Source organism: Lepisma saccharinum, chromosome 2 (genome assembly GCF_977018435.1).
Source record: "Lepisma saccharinum chromosome 2, izLepSacc3.1, whole genome shotgun sequence".
NCBI lineage: Eukaryota > Metazoa > Arthropoda > Insecta > Zygentoma > Lepismatidae > Lepisma > Lepisma saccharinum.
The window spans coordinates 35,821,316-35,836,174 of record NC_139230.1 but is presented as its reverse complement, the minus strand read 5'-3'; the positions used below and the strand labels follow the sequence as shown (position 1 = coordinate 35,836,174).

The 14,859-nt window shown below is 39.0% G+C and overlaps 1 protein-coding gene across 9 annotated transcripts in view; it reads right to left on the bottom strand.

Moving 5' to 3' along the window:
- Nucleotides 1–14,859, bottom strand: part of LOC145983995 (recombining binding protein suppressor of hairless-like) — a 266,841-nt gene that overhangs the window by 61,499 nt on the left and 190,483 nt on the right. For all 9 annotated transcript variants that reach the window (XM_083117264.1, XM_083117266.1, XM_083117265.1 and 6 more), the window contains one exon: nucleotides 829–1,002. In XM_083117264.1, the coding sequence (XP_082973390.1) occupies nucleotides 829–834 (6 nt within the window). In that variant the 5' untranslated portion in view covers nucleotides 835–1,002. The remainder of the gene's footprint in view (nucleotides 1–828; nucleotides 1,003–14,859) is intronic.

Sequence of the window (14,859 nt, the reverse complement as noted above, 5' to 3'; positions counted from 1 at the left end):
TCTGGTGATTATTTACACAGGTTGTGTGTGTTATTTAATGTGTTAAAACTTATTTTTTGTTTCCTTTAATATGTATTACCACAACATGCTTCTATCTATTATTTCCATATAAGAGTAAATGTTAGTATGGGAAAATCATAAAATAGGCGTTGGTGACCAAACAAAACTGTTCAGATAGGCAACAAACAAATGATGGCAACAATTGTTTTAGCAATTCTGACCAAATCAGGTCCATTTGTTAAAGAATTATCAAATAATTAATCAAAATTACAAAATTTAGTAAGTCTACCATGCATTTTTCATTCCAGTTACAGCAATGGTCAACCAAACTGTTTTAGTTTTTACACAAATTAGTTTAATCTCTCACTGAGATTGAGAGTTGCCTGCGAGTGGAGTTTAGATATCTAGACGACACCCTGCCATGTCTCTTCTCAGTAACTTCCCCTACTGTTAATACCACCCCAACTGTGATCTATGATAACCCGTTTTTCTACAGCATTGTAATAAGCACGTATTGAGCGTGCCTCGATGAGCATAATAAAGCTAATCATGCATGCATGTTCGCAATAACAAACGCCACATTTCTAGTACACTGATCAATTATTGATAACTGAACTGTTAAATGCGGAATCAAGCAATGCTGGATCGATCGATTAGATTGGACACAAATAAGAACGTGGTGCTCTTTATGGTTATTTTACGTTGCATATTTCTCTACATGTTAACCGCAGCGATTATTAAGTGAAAAGAAAAATATATTAAATGGAGAAAATTTAGGTGAATGTGTTATTAATGGTATATTACAAAGCAATATAAGTGCATCATTACCTGCATATAATAGCCGGATGTTTGGTGGGGGGCGGGCGAGGAGGTGGTCGGCAGCGAGGATGCGCCACCGTAGGGGGGCAGGGGGTCCTGCCCGTTGACGCCGTGCCACACGTCGCCGGGGCCGTCCCGCTGTTCGTAACTACCGCTGGGGCCCAGACTGTAGCTGTACTGACCCTGAAATAAAGAAAAAATATGTATTAGAAAGATGTTGGGACGTAAAACCTGTAAAATAACTATTAATTTAATTAAATTATTTACAGACACGAAAAATTAGCATAACCTAGCAATAAAGAGTCTGTATTTGAACTAATGGGTGTGATGGTGTAATGAGCCATGTAACACATTTATTTAGAGTAACTACGGTGTACACGCACACACTGTATGCAATCATTGCTATGTGACAGGGTTGCACACAGACCGTCCAATGATATTTGATAGAATGTGTTTACGACTTCAACTTGACCGTAAAACGAGATTGACTTCATTCACAGGTTTTAATACAATAAATTCCAATAGTAAATCCCTCCACGGCGTAGCTGGATTCGTAGCATTCAAAAACAGTTTATACACTACATTACTACAATTCCTTGTTGACTCACGAGAAAGAAATTCTCAATACAAACCTATGAGAAATGATGAAATGAACCAAATAGTAGCCAAATTCATATATAAGTCTATTCTTGCACGTTAGCGTATGTTGACCCTATACGTTATTTCAAACGTATACAGGGAGTGAGTTAATCATGCAGCATTACGTTTGCTGTCACTGCCGACAAATATACATTAAAATATTCATGTCCCGAACGTGGGGGACCATTATATGAAATATAAATTTGCCACGCTGCACAGTGTGCTAATCAAGGATAGGTAATTAGCCATGGGTTTGAATCACTCCTAAGGTAAATCTTCCTTTGTGTTGACTCTAATCCATTTCATCACTTTATTTCCGACATCGTTAAAAAGTGCAATAGTAGGCAAAGATTATTTCTGAGCCAGCACAATGTGTATTCTTTTATTTTTTTTAAGAAATCAATATTTCAGCTGTTACGTTAGGATTAATGAAAGTTACATAGCTTTACCATTATTTTTTCAATGCTCCCGCCTGAGAGGACAAGTGCTACTAATTTATTTCGTATTTCCGAGATAGTATTGATGTTTTTTCGATATTATTATTAAATGGAATAGGGTAAGTAGCATTACGTTGGGTCAGAGTTTGCATATTCCTCGTTGTATTCACAGATAAAAAAGAAGACCACAGCAAACACTTCAGATTACGTACGACTTTAAGTAGAACAATCTGTCATTCTTCTTTTCTTAGGAAAGTTCACCAGAGATTTTGAAAATATCGTTTAGAAGTACGTCGCAGCTTCCTAACATCATCTGCGGAAGTTACTGGAGAAAATTCTGAAGAAGCTGGAACGCCCGCATCTGTCGTTTCTACCTGTCTCCAGCCGAGGCAACGTTATTAATGACTTGGCCCTGGGTGCCGGGCTGTGTTGGCCCCTTCTGCCCCACGTCAGCTGCTCAAGTTCACACCGCACGCCCGGGTCAATCAATGCTTCCCAGTTCTCCGACGCCGGGAAGAGCTCCGCCGTAATCTGGAGCTTGCTAATGGCCAATTTCAACGCAGCGCACCTATTGATTGCTCGGTCCTCTTGGAGAGCGAATTGGTACACTGTCCAAACCCTGCTGGACATGAGAAGCAATTAGTGGGTGGCCCAACACCGAAAAGTTCCGTCAATGTGGGGGCTTCCTCCAGGATCACGAGGATTCACAACACAGAACAACAAAAGGCAGACAGAACTGCAACCTAACCTAGAACGTCCAACCAAGGACTCAAGATTCTCTAGCAAGGGTCCAAATTAAAACACACAGAATCATTTACACATGAAGCTCACATGCGCTATTAGAAACAAAAGTAGATGCAGACTCAAATTGATATAAATATTGTTTGCCTGAAGGATATGCTGTATAAAATTATGATGGAGCTGTATTCATTTCTTCCCACACGTTGAATTATTTGTTCAAATAAAATAACAATTATAGACATGTGTTTTACGAGTAATAACACTATGTTCAAGTACTCCTCATGAGCAAAAAGGATTTGAACATTGGAATCAGTTACAGTGGAACTTCAGTTCGCACAGCACAAAACTTATGTTTCTTCATTTTTACGGACGTTATCTACGGGTACAGACCCCGTCGAGTAATTTGAGAAATTGCAATTAAATTCGCTAAACGTTCTTCCATGCGGGCGGTCCAGGTTTTATTCCCGGGACATTCCAGACGTATCTTTATCTACTAAGACTCCAGCCACACCCACAGCCACATAAGTGCCTTTTGGCACCTCAGTAGAAAATATAGTCGAGTGTCGTCCTGCACCCCACCGTATCGTATTATTATATGCCTGCACGGTATGAAGTTTTACTTTTCCTTACTCTGTAATTAGAACGCAAGGATCCCCCCCCCCCCGGTAGAACGAGAAATGCATCAATTACATTCTACGAGTATTAGAGAATCAATTCTTTTCAAGTTACATAGCACGTTTGCTTGTGTTTCATATCCACTACAAATGTACATTTCATTTCTTCACTTTCGTGCTTTCATAATTGTTTCTGTATAATTTATCCTTGATTCCTTTGATTTAAAATTATCCGCACACACAAAATTCAATCTTCCAAGAACTAAGAAGAATACTGTGAAACTGCTAATACGTTCTGAACCTCCGGCAATGCAGAACTCGGAACGTACAGCTGTAATTTAAAAATCCATTTACTTGAAAGATAAAATAGGTATGTTTTCAATAGTCTCTAATCTCTGTTCTGTATAGAGTCTATTGCTCATGAAATGAATAGTATGAGGCTTGCAAGAAGCCGGGCAGTACACTTAGGAATAAGGAAAGGCGTGAGCAAGGTAGACCAATATTATTTGAGTATGTTAAGAATAATGCTTCGGGACTCCCCGATGGTAATGTCATGGCCTTGTAATCAAGATATCCAGGGTTTGATACCCGGTGGAGAACTACAGTGACTCGGATTCCACTTTAAACTGAAGGACCAGTCCCGATTAGCCTATCCGTGCATAAAGCAGACTTAAACCAACAACATCAGAATCTTTATTCACTAGTTGATACGATACAGATTCAAAATAGTACAAAAATTTAAAAGAGACGTTCACTTTCTCTCATACCAATAACAGGTTGTTGCTTGAACACAAACCCACAGAAATTCTCATCAAATACAAGATACTCAAATCCTACAAAATTCATATCCGCTTATCACTAGCAACGTGTAGAGCAAGACAATCATATTGAAACTCAACATACACATCTACTGCTACAAAGCTGTTGTAAAGAAGCAGAAATCTGAAACTGTTCAAACTAAATCATACGTTCCGAGCAGAGCTAGTATATTCAGGGTCGCAGTAATACGCAATAGCACACTGTTTGTTGCGAAAGAAAAACTCATGGTAAGAAACAACCATCTGGTAAGAGCGACAGCTGTAAAAGGGGGTGGGATGAGAGTCCTTCAACTCAACATTTATTTGTAAACAAATTCTGGTGACGTAATTATCTGGAACGAAAAACCGCCTAATTTCCTGTCATCCGTGTTACGGAGCATACAGAAAAATTAAAAGTCTACTTTAAAACAGGGTTGGCCGAATTTTTAAAAAAGAAAGAAACACCTGAGTGGGCCTTTTCGCAAGATAAACCCCGAAAACGCCCAAGTAAAATGTTCCTTCCCCACACAAAATGATTTTACTGAAATAATACCTTCTCTCGTTACAGTACATTTCTGTGTCAAGATTTAGAGAATTTTGTTTTAATATTTAATTGTTTTTCTACAATTATGACTAAATCAAGTAGGTACTATGACTTGCAGTTTGCAAGGGCCTAGATGCTCTTTTGAGAAAAAATTCTATTTGTGTTGATTGATTGGTTGGTTGTTATTTATCATAGCTTTTCTGTCACTTTTGGCTAATCGCGACGATAAGAATAGGTGATGAAATTGATGAATGGACACCAAGGAAAACTCATGCCCAGGGCGGGATTCTAAATCTGGACCGTTGGTGTCGTTGAGCGTTGTGCTAACCACTCAGCCACGGAGGTCGGCAGCTATTTGTGTTGTGGAAGGCGAAGCATGTGTGCGGGTAGAAAACTCCATGATGGATAAAAAATGTAAAATATGAGCAAAAATTATAATAATAAAACTGAGAAATATTTTTTTAAAAAATTATTTGTAGAACTGTCAATAAATCATACTGCATATTGTAATTTTAAATTGGGTTCTCTCTCTCATTTCAGTGAATACGCTGATTATATATTTCGTGAAAGAAAATGTTATGAATGTACAAAAATGTGTACAACAACGTTTCAGGCTTACAAACACCCATTTCATTAGTTTGCTTGAACTCTCTTGTGTGACAATTTCTTTCTTTTATAATCATGGAATTGTTCTTGTTGGGAAACTGATCAGAATTTGTCATTATGTAACAATAAAAAGTTGGATATGAATACAAGATTTCGTCGAAAGCTCTTGCATATGTCTTACTGGCTATTGGATTAGAATTATTAATTTAAACAGTGGTATAACATTAATCGATTGATTGATTTGGATCATTTTACTTTACTTTTCTGCCACTTTTGGCTAATCGCGAAAGTGAGAATGATGGCATGATGAAACTGATGAAGGGACACTAACAAAGAACACCAAGGATTTGAACAACCGGGATTTGAACTCAGGACCCCTGGCGTCGTAGCAACCCCGTCACGGAGGTCGGCAGTGGTTTAACATTATAGTATCTTGACCTTCTTATTAAAATATAGAATTTGTATATTTCAATATACTTATTGGGTAGGTAGGCTTTGTCGATACAGGATATTAGTTGCTTTTTAAGCCCAGAAGCCTGTGACTTTGCTAAGCTAACAAAGTATATGTTCGCAAGGTGGGTATTATTAGGCAAAGTAAAGTTATTCCGTGCTCATTTCATCGTGACATGGAGGGGATGTGGAGGTAGGAATCTCGGCCATTCTGGAGGTGATGTGGTCAGCACTACACTCCAGTCGCGATATATAATAAAACAAATCAATCGGTCAATCAAATTATTCCTCCCCTAAATATTATGACCCATGAGGTACCCTCTCCTTCCCCTCGTTACACCCCACAAATACAGATTCAGAGTGAAAAAAACAACAACAGAGCATCATCGCATTTCATTCTTGCCATCACTTAGCCATGTTTCCTAGAAGGCTTATGCTACCTCTGTCAAGCACCACCAGCCTAGGAGGTAGGAGCACGAGGTCAGTATTTTTTTCTTTCCAACGAACACTATTCCGAGGTGCCATCAGCAACCGTTGTTTATTGTTTATTTTTTAGGGTGAGACTGCCCTATTGTTACTCCTCCTCTCCGTTGTGAGCACTGTCCTAATGACTAAATATCGGCCAAAAAGCAAACGAACTGTTGAAATAGCATGAAGATGTGATCAATGCCTATTACTTCGCTCGTGTCTTTCTAGTGATAACCTTTAACACTGATTTTCCATTTGTTGCATCTTCCCATGTTCTTTTGTTTATTATCTACAGTTGAACTATAAAACGAAATTCGAAATATTACAGATCAAGGCACGTTACAGTTGAAATCGAAAATCTCATCACACGCGTGACACTGCATATCAGCATAACTGAAATGATTAGGTCAAGCACCATGATTTGGTGGGGTGACTTTACCGCAAGCATCCAAATGTCAACCTCACTTCCACGTAGTACATCCCGGCAAACTGCATTTCTGCAGGCCAACGAGGCTTTGGCGTCCGAACCTACAGTCAGTGAAATCCTCTGTAAGGTTTTGTGTTGAACTATAATTTGTCCTTACATGTGCAGAGTGCCTCTTTACAGCTTCAGCTTTTAACTTGCGTAAGGAGATTTTTAGACCTCAGAGAAACGTGTCAATATTATTTATGGTAAGGGGCTTTGCTCTGTATGATGTGACGGGTGTAAATAGCGTAAGTGCACCCACAATCTTCCCTCCAATCATTCAAACCAATATCTGGTGCTCCAATCATATTAAAGTACAAAAGTCTACATGGGAAATATTTGGTGTCCGGTCGATCAGACACCTTCAGTCTCCTTGTAGTGCACAACTATTGGTTATATCTAACCACAGTTGGATTAAATTTTAATTTACAACAATATGGGCCTTCTACATCGTAACCCATGACGAATGCCATGTTGGAGGTCATTAATGCCCTCGACGGCAGTAACAACGTTACAAGAGTTACAGTGAGCTAGAATCTTTTACAATATAATTCTATTTTAACAGACACGGGAACATTTACTATTAATTTTTTTAAAAGAAATATGTATATTTGTAATAAAATACCTACATATTATCAGCTGTATTGCTAATACAAATCGATTAGTGTGCAACGACAAAGACAATAAATATAAAAAAGGCCTTTTTCGTGATTGTTTTTCAAAAATCATGCTTATAAGTTACTATTTTAATCACTTACAGTCCATATTTACCAGTTTATTTTAAGAAGTCTTAGTATCTATATGTCGACGCCATAATGATATGTAATTACACCTCAGGAAGTCTCAAATACTCTACAGCTAGTATATTCATAAACATCTACTTCTTGATTTCACAACTTCTGTTACAATTTTGAATAACACTATAAAATAGAGGGAAATATTATGATCTGACTTGTACAAAATATTGACGATAACGAGAGGAGTAGAAAATATAAATATAAATGGCATAGAAATGAGACTTAAAAAGTATTTGTGTACACAGGAAATATTAAATATTATAACCATGTCGAATATTAAATTCCTTAATAAATATACAGAAACTTTACTTTATTCCCCTTTCCTATTTGTACCTAATAATTCTGAACTTCTCTAAAGTTGTTAACTTCTATCGATGAAGCATCAAATGGAAAGTTAAATGAAACCAGGATACCCGAAATGAATGTGAATCTTAGGCTTCATAGCCAAAATTAATCATCATAATGGGGTTGACCCTTTCCGAAGACACCCAAATGTCAACCTCCCTTCCACGTAGTACACTATGGACTGAATTTTGCAGACAAGCGGGGCTCTGGCGTCTGGACCCACAGCCAGTATAATCAATCCTCTGAGGGGCTTGTGCTGTGTCGTCTCTATATGTTTGTGATAGTCCCATCATCCATCTCATTTTATCACCATTCATCATCATCTTCGCGATTAGCCAAAAGTGGCAGAACTGATTTATTTATTTGATGTTTTAAGTCCACTTTATGCACAGTAAGGCTAAACGAGACTGGACCTACAGTTTAAAGTGGGATCCGAACCACTGTGCAATGTGCCTCCACCGGGTATCAAACCCGAGACCCCTTGATTACAACGCGACGACGCAACCGCTACGCCGTCGGGTAAGGCCCGAGTGTCGTTATCTGCCAGTTAACAAGCATTGACTCTCAACCTCAGAACTGTTTCTTTAGGACCTCAGAATCTTTAATAAATTACTAGAGTAGTTAAGTGGTCCCATAGAAATGTAAATCTGCTGTTTTTTTCAGTAATCTGTTATTTTGTGTAGGACTATCTATTAATCATATTTCGATTTTTTAAAGAAAGAAGAAAACACAACGACTATTGTTATAAAACTGGAATGATGCAAGTTCAGAAACCAAAATTGGCAACTCATTCTCAAAAATGTATTCAAAGCTTTACAAAAATGCAACCGATAAATAATGTTCAGAGATCATTTTCTTGAGGCAATCGAGCTATAAACGTTTGGAATTCCTGAAACTTGTGCGAAACATGTTTTATTCCTGGAGCCATAGATGACCTGCGATCCCTCCACTTTCACTTCAGACTATCACCTTTCCAGTTTTGTTCTTGTTCAGTCTGAAAATTCCCATATGACTGCCCAAAATTACCTTTTCAACCTTTAAATTCCCTGTGTTGTTGGATAAGCTTTGAATCACCCTTGGCAAGAGTTCAAATCTGGGACCTCTGGATTCGTAGCGTGTTGACACTATCCCCTCCTTCATCGGTCAGCATAATATTTAAACATAACTTATACATATTTGGTCCCATAAAACGTATGCTTGTATAGTAACTATGTAATACTGGTAAGAAGAGGACGCGACCACGTATTTCAGTAGGGCAATAATTCCAAACACACGAAGGCATATACTTGGACGACTGAAAAACATTCTAAAACATCGCACATAACTTAAGAAAACACATGTTACGTCAAAATTATTAAAATAAACATGTTGAAATAGCCATTTCGAGAAGAATTTAGCCACATTTCTCTAGAAGAATTTAATGCTAGGAAGTTCCTTAATTAATTTCAGCGCCGGATCCTATCGAATTAAGTATTGGCGCAAATATTTTAATTACTACGTACCCACAGTGTGTACGAATACACTTTCTCTCATTTATGTATCACCAATGTATTTACTTCCAACGTGTTTTGTTGCGTTCATTACCGGGATGCCAGAAATTGCCGCGAAAAAACTAATTTAAATATAACATTCCAAGATCATCATTGAAGTGGTAGTATTTTTAATATTTACTATTATTGGACACTGCATATGACTTCCTTCTGTACTGTTGTTGTCGGACATTGCCCACATAAATCTTCCCCACGGAGTTATTTTCTTGTCAATAAGATTTCCCCATGGGTGTAGCTTAGTGAGGGCTATTTCCTGATAAGGAACCTCTGCATACTGAGAATAAATTTGCAATTAAAATATTGATTACACATAAATATCAATACATACATATTAAAGATACACTCTGTATCAACAGATGTCAGAACTTCAGGTGCCTCCCCGACGGCGTAGTGGTAACATCAAGGGGTCCCGGGTTCGATACCCGGTGGAGGCACATAGTGATTCGGATCACACTTTAAACGGTAGGTCGAGTCCCGATTAGCCTTATGTGCATAAAGTGGACTCAAAACAAGAACTCAAGAATCAAGCCTTAGAACTTCAGGAATCTGTGAACACATTTCTAATTGAAAGGGAAGTTATTTTTTATGCCGACTGAAGGATCGCATGGCAAAGGAAGCGATGATGTATCGCAGCGTAAGAAGTGGTAGGCTTCCTCCCCCTCCCATCGGGCCCTCTTCCAGCTGGTAGCAGTGCAACCGAAGCCTATGCGTCCCGGTTCCCACGCTGCCCAGACCCATCCCACGGTCTGCACACCATCACTTGTTTGGCATCGCCAGGCAGCGACATGATCCTACCATCGCGGGTCCAAGATAACTATCTTTATCAAATACGCCGAATTTGTTCACCGACCCAGTCAATTACCGGATGATGACGTTCAATACCGGACACGTATTTTCCTCCGTTCGCAATTAGCATTTCCTCTTCCCCGCTGCTCTGGCAACGTCGCCCCGGCTACTGGTCTTCATATTTTATATTCATCGCCGGCCGCGCTGCGTTGCCGCTCTCGCGTCACACACGGCGACCTTGAAGGTCCTGCTCTTCGTGGGAATTTGTTGGGAGCCCGATGTCCGGGAGGGAATCCACGGGCCCCGACCAAATGAATTGCGCACATTCCGAAAGAAACGGACTCCTGTAATTTCGTAGTCTGCTTGCTCACCGAATTTCTTTCCAAGGACCGTAATTGTTTTCTGGTACACTCCCAGTCATAAAAAATAAAATACAACAGTCCAATTCTGCGGTTATTTCGTTCTTGGAAATATTAATTTCCACGATTGAAGGAATCTAAGATGAAAAATACACGAACCCCAAGAACGAACTTACAGCATACTACGTCCCGGCTATCTCTGGAGTAAGGCCGCGCATAGCGGCAAAGAAGCGGGCGATCGAATGGGCAGAGCGAAGCAGTACACGCAGCTGAGAAGGCTGGTACTGCAATCACTTCCCCCTCCACGCAATTCCATTCCCTCTCACGTGTTCATCGGTGGAGCCGTCTCATGTCACAACGTCCTCAGAGACTTGTTTTCGTTCGCTTGCTCCAGAGATACAGTATACAGACAGAGTATAGCTCACAAAATTGAACGTACACAAACCTCGTTACAAAATACAAAGGCATAACTAAACAGCAAAAGCATATTTTTTGGCTAATAGCAAGGGCCTCACCGATGGTGTAGTGATAGCATGGCCGCCTTGTAATTATGGGGTCCAGGGTTCGATACTCAGTGGAGACACAGGGTGGTTAGGATCCCACATTAAACTGTAAGCCTAGTCCCGATTAGCCTATCTGTGCATAAAGTGGATTTAGAACTCAAAAGCCTAGAACCATAAACATTATAGAAAATAGGGTTGTGAGAATTAAATTTAGGAACGGAATTACATAAAGCCATGTTGAACTCTTATACGTGTTAATAACGAGGAAAAAGTACGTAAAACGTGACACAAAATTAAATACTCAGTTGAAAACAAACCCACAAAACATACTCGTACATCTTTTAAGACCAGATAATGAAAGAAATTGTGCTGTAACCTTCAGTGCACATGCGGTGTCGGGCTATGAAACTGGTGACAAGAGATTTGTCGAATTTGAGATTTGTCGAATTTGTAACAGAAGGACATTTATGTAAGGACACGTCAAATAGTTATTATTTTTATCTTTCTGAAAGACTATTAATATTGATAAATTGGAGTGAACATGTGGTAGGAAACACACTGCGATAGAGTCAAATATGTGATGTGATTTCTTCTATAGGAGAAGAAAAATTTCGATACCAACCCAATATCATTTCCTACTGCAAAGGCACATTATTAGTTCCTCAGGGGAAAGTAATCCGAAATTAACTTCTGATGTGGCTGTAATAATAAACAGTCAAGATGAATGTCAACAAAAGGACTATGTCTACAATGTCCACTAATGTACAAATTGCGTTTATTATCATTTGATTTTTGTCTTGGTTAGTAACAGTAGCCAGTATGATTTTTGTCACCCAAATGGACTAAACTTGTTATGATATTTGTATTTTTGTTATTTGTTGTCGTTTCTCTGTCACTTTTGGTTAACCACGACGATAAGGATGAGCGAAGAATAAATGAAATTCACATTCACAAAGAACAACCTTGTCCAGGTCGGGATTCGAACCCAGGAAGTCCGGTAGCGAGATAGAATGTCGACCAATTAATGCGCTGGGTGTGCGCACAATTTTGTAATTGGAGACTTGTCTCTGTTGAAGATAAATAAATAAATATCCAACCGGCTTCCGCACAAACTCTACTCGGATACACGATCTACTTGTAAGGGCTTAACTTCTCATTTCAAGTGAGAGTAGCTCAACTTTGCAGGAATGTAGTTAAAACTGTAGGTCCAGTTCCGATTAACCACTATCGAAGCTGCTTTGAGAACCAAGACGAAAGTGAGGATAATCTGTCAAGCCAAGTCTTCATATCCGGTAGACGTTTTACAAAACTTTAACTCACATAAACTCGCCAGTCCAGATTAAATTTCTTGCATAATATTTTTTAGAAGAAACCGCCGGCTCGGTGGCCGAGCACGTCAGTCGACCTTTCGATCTCGCCACCGAAGTTTCAGGGTTTGAGTCGGTGCCTGGGCGTTCGTGTGACTGTCCCTTCATCAACTTCATCTAATCATCACTCATCCTCGTCGACGCGATTTGCCAGAAGTGGCAGAAAAACGACGCAAAATAGTACGAATGCATTACAAATACATAGATGAAACGCTTCAGGCCAGACTAGCCTGCCAAGCAGATTATTTATTTTGCTTTAAGACGGTTTTTTGACACAAAGGCTAATCGGGACTGGACCTACAGTTTGAAGTGAGATCCGAACCACTACGTGCCTCCACCACGTATCTAACCCGGAATCCTTTGATTACAAGGCGACGAAGTTACCACTACCCGATCGGGGAAGTCCTATCCAGCAGAATTAATGATGAATTTGACAAAAAGAACAAATTTGTTTACTGAAATTCAAGCCTTGGTTCCTTCGCTAAGGCTTCATTAAATTCATTATCATTAGTTAACTTTGCTTAGGAACAAATTACATACACAGAGAAAATCAACGTTTAGAATAAAGAAATCTTGTATAAAAAGCAACAAATATGATTGTTCACCAGAACTAAATTATTTTAGTAATCATGCATATTTGTTTAGTGTTGCCAAAAAATTTGGTCAAAGTTACCAAATACAGTTTGGTCCAAAAAAATATCCCCACCCAAAGGTTTTATTGAAAGCACATGAGAAAGAAAACTAACCTAATTCTATTGAAAACAAGGTAGTATTTTTTTTATTATCAATTTTCTTCTACTACTATCCATTATATTTTTAATTTTTTGTGAAATTTGTCACATCATTTTGTGTTCTATAAGAGCCTGTGACCACAAGACAGAGGCCTGACTCTCAGGGTCCTTAATTTTAGGTGGGAATTTTCCCGTCTATATCCCTACATGTCAATCTGGGACATACACTCAACCATTCATAAATGGGGGAAACCGCTAAGGGTAAACAGTCGCTGAACAGTGGTGCTATTATAGTCATCTCCTACGTGCCTCATGGCACAGGGTATTGCACAACCAGGAGCGGCACCAGGGGGGCACGAAGGGGTGCGCTAATTTTCTTCCGCGCCCCCTTATGCACCCTCTATCTGATATGTCATAAAACTTAGTGTTTAATAAGATGTTTCAATCCAATAATAAAATAACAATAAAATACTGTGTCCTTGTTTTCAATAGAATTCGGTTAGTTTTCATTCTCATGTGCTTTCAATAAAACCTTTGGGTGGGGATATTTTTTTGGACCAAACTGTATAGTAGGGTTACCAAATTTTTTTGTGGTTACCATAAACGTGTTTTGTTTATTCTAATAATCACTTTTCTCTGTGTAATATTAATACTCATGAGCGAGAAGGAAGCATTACTTTTCCAAATCAGCGCTACTACGGAGTGTCCGAAAAGTCACGCAACCCGGTGTTTACGACCGTATAACGGAATAGCGAAACGGAATGAGAAGAAACGCTTTCTGCCAAGAGAATGCCCTGTATATTGGGAAAATTTAGAGAGACAAACATATGTAAGAACATGCATGTTTTAATAACAAATAAGCAAAGTGTTGCCAAAGGCGGAAAAAAAATATTTGCAAATCGTGTGTATTGATGCACAGAACCCATTGAGGTAAATTATCGCAACATTTCACAATACCAACGAACAATTTGGATGGCCATCTAATGAATTTGACAGAAAAAGAACTTTGACGAAGTTTCAAAAACATTGCAGACGGGAATAAATGGGCTGTTCCAAAAATCGATGTTTTCACAATATTACGCAGGACACTGGCAACACTGTTGGTGTCACGTGTCACCAACAGATGTGTTTCACCTCAGGCTATCACACTAAGGCACTTTTAACGACAAAGGAGAAAGTTGGTTATTCTCGAACATATGCAATAAATTACATACACCTTGCAACCCTGAAATGTGGGTACAGAAGAACATGTATCAATTGTTATGTGTTCTGTGCCTTAAGTGGTTGCTGTTTGTCGCGAACGGCATTCCAGATTGTGTCTACTTATGCTGACATCGTGTGTGTGTTTTCAAAATGCCATATTCTACACAGAAAAGAGTGTTTATTGTTGATGAATATATCCGAACATCGTCATATTCTCGCGTAAGAGATGCATTTAGGGATACCCACATTTCAGGGTTGCAAGGTGTATGTAATTTATTGCATATGTTCGAGAATAACCAACTTTCTCCTTTGTCGTTAAAAGTGCCTTAGTGTGATAGCCTGAGGTGAAACACATCTGTTGGTGACACGTGACACCAACAGTGTTGCCAGTGTCCTGCGTAATATTGTGAAAACATCGATTTTTGGAACAGCCCATTTATTCCCGTCTGCAATGTTTTTGAAACTTCGTCAAAGTTCTTTTTCTGTCAAATTCATTAGATGGCCATCCAAATTGTTCGTTGGTATTGTGAAATGTTGCGATAATTTACCTCAATGGGTTCTGTGCATCAATACACACGATTTGCAAATATTTTTTTTTTCCGCCTTTGGCAACACTTTGCTTATTTGTTATTAAAAC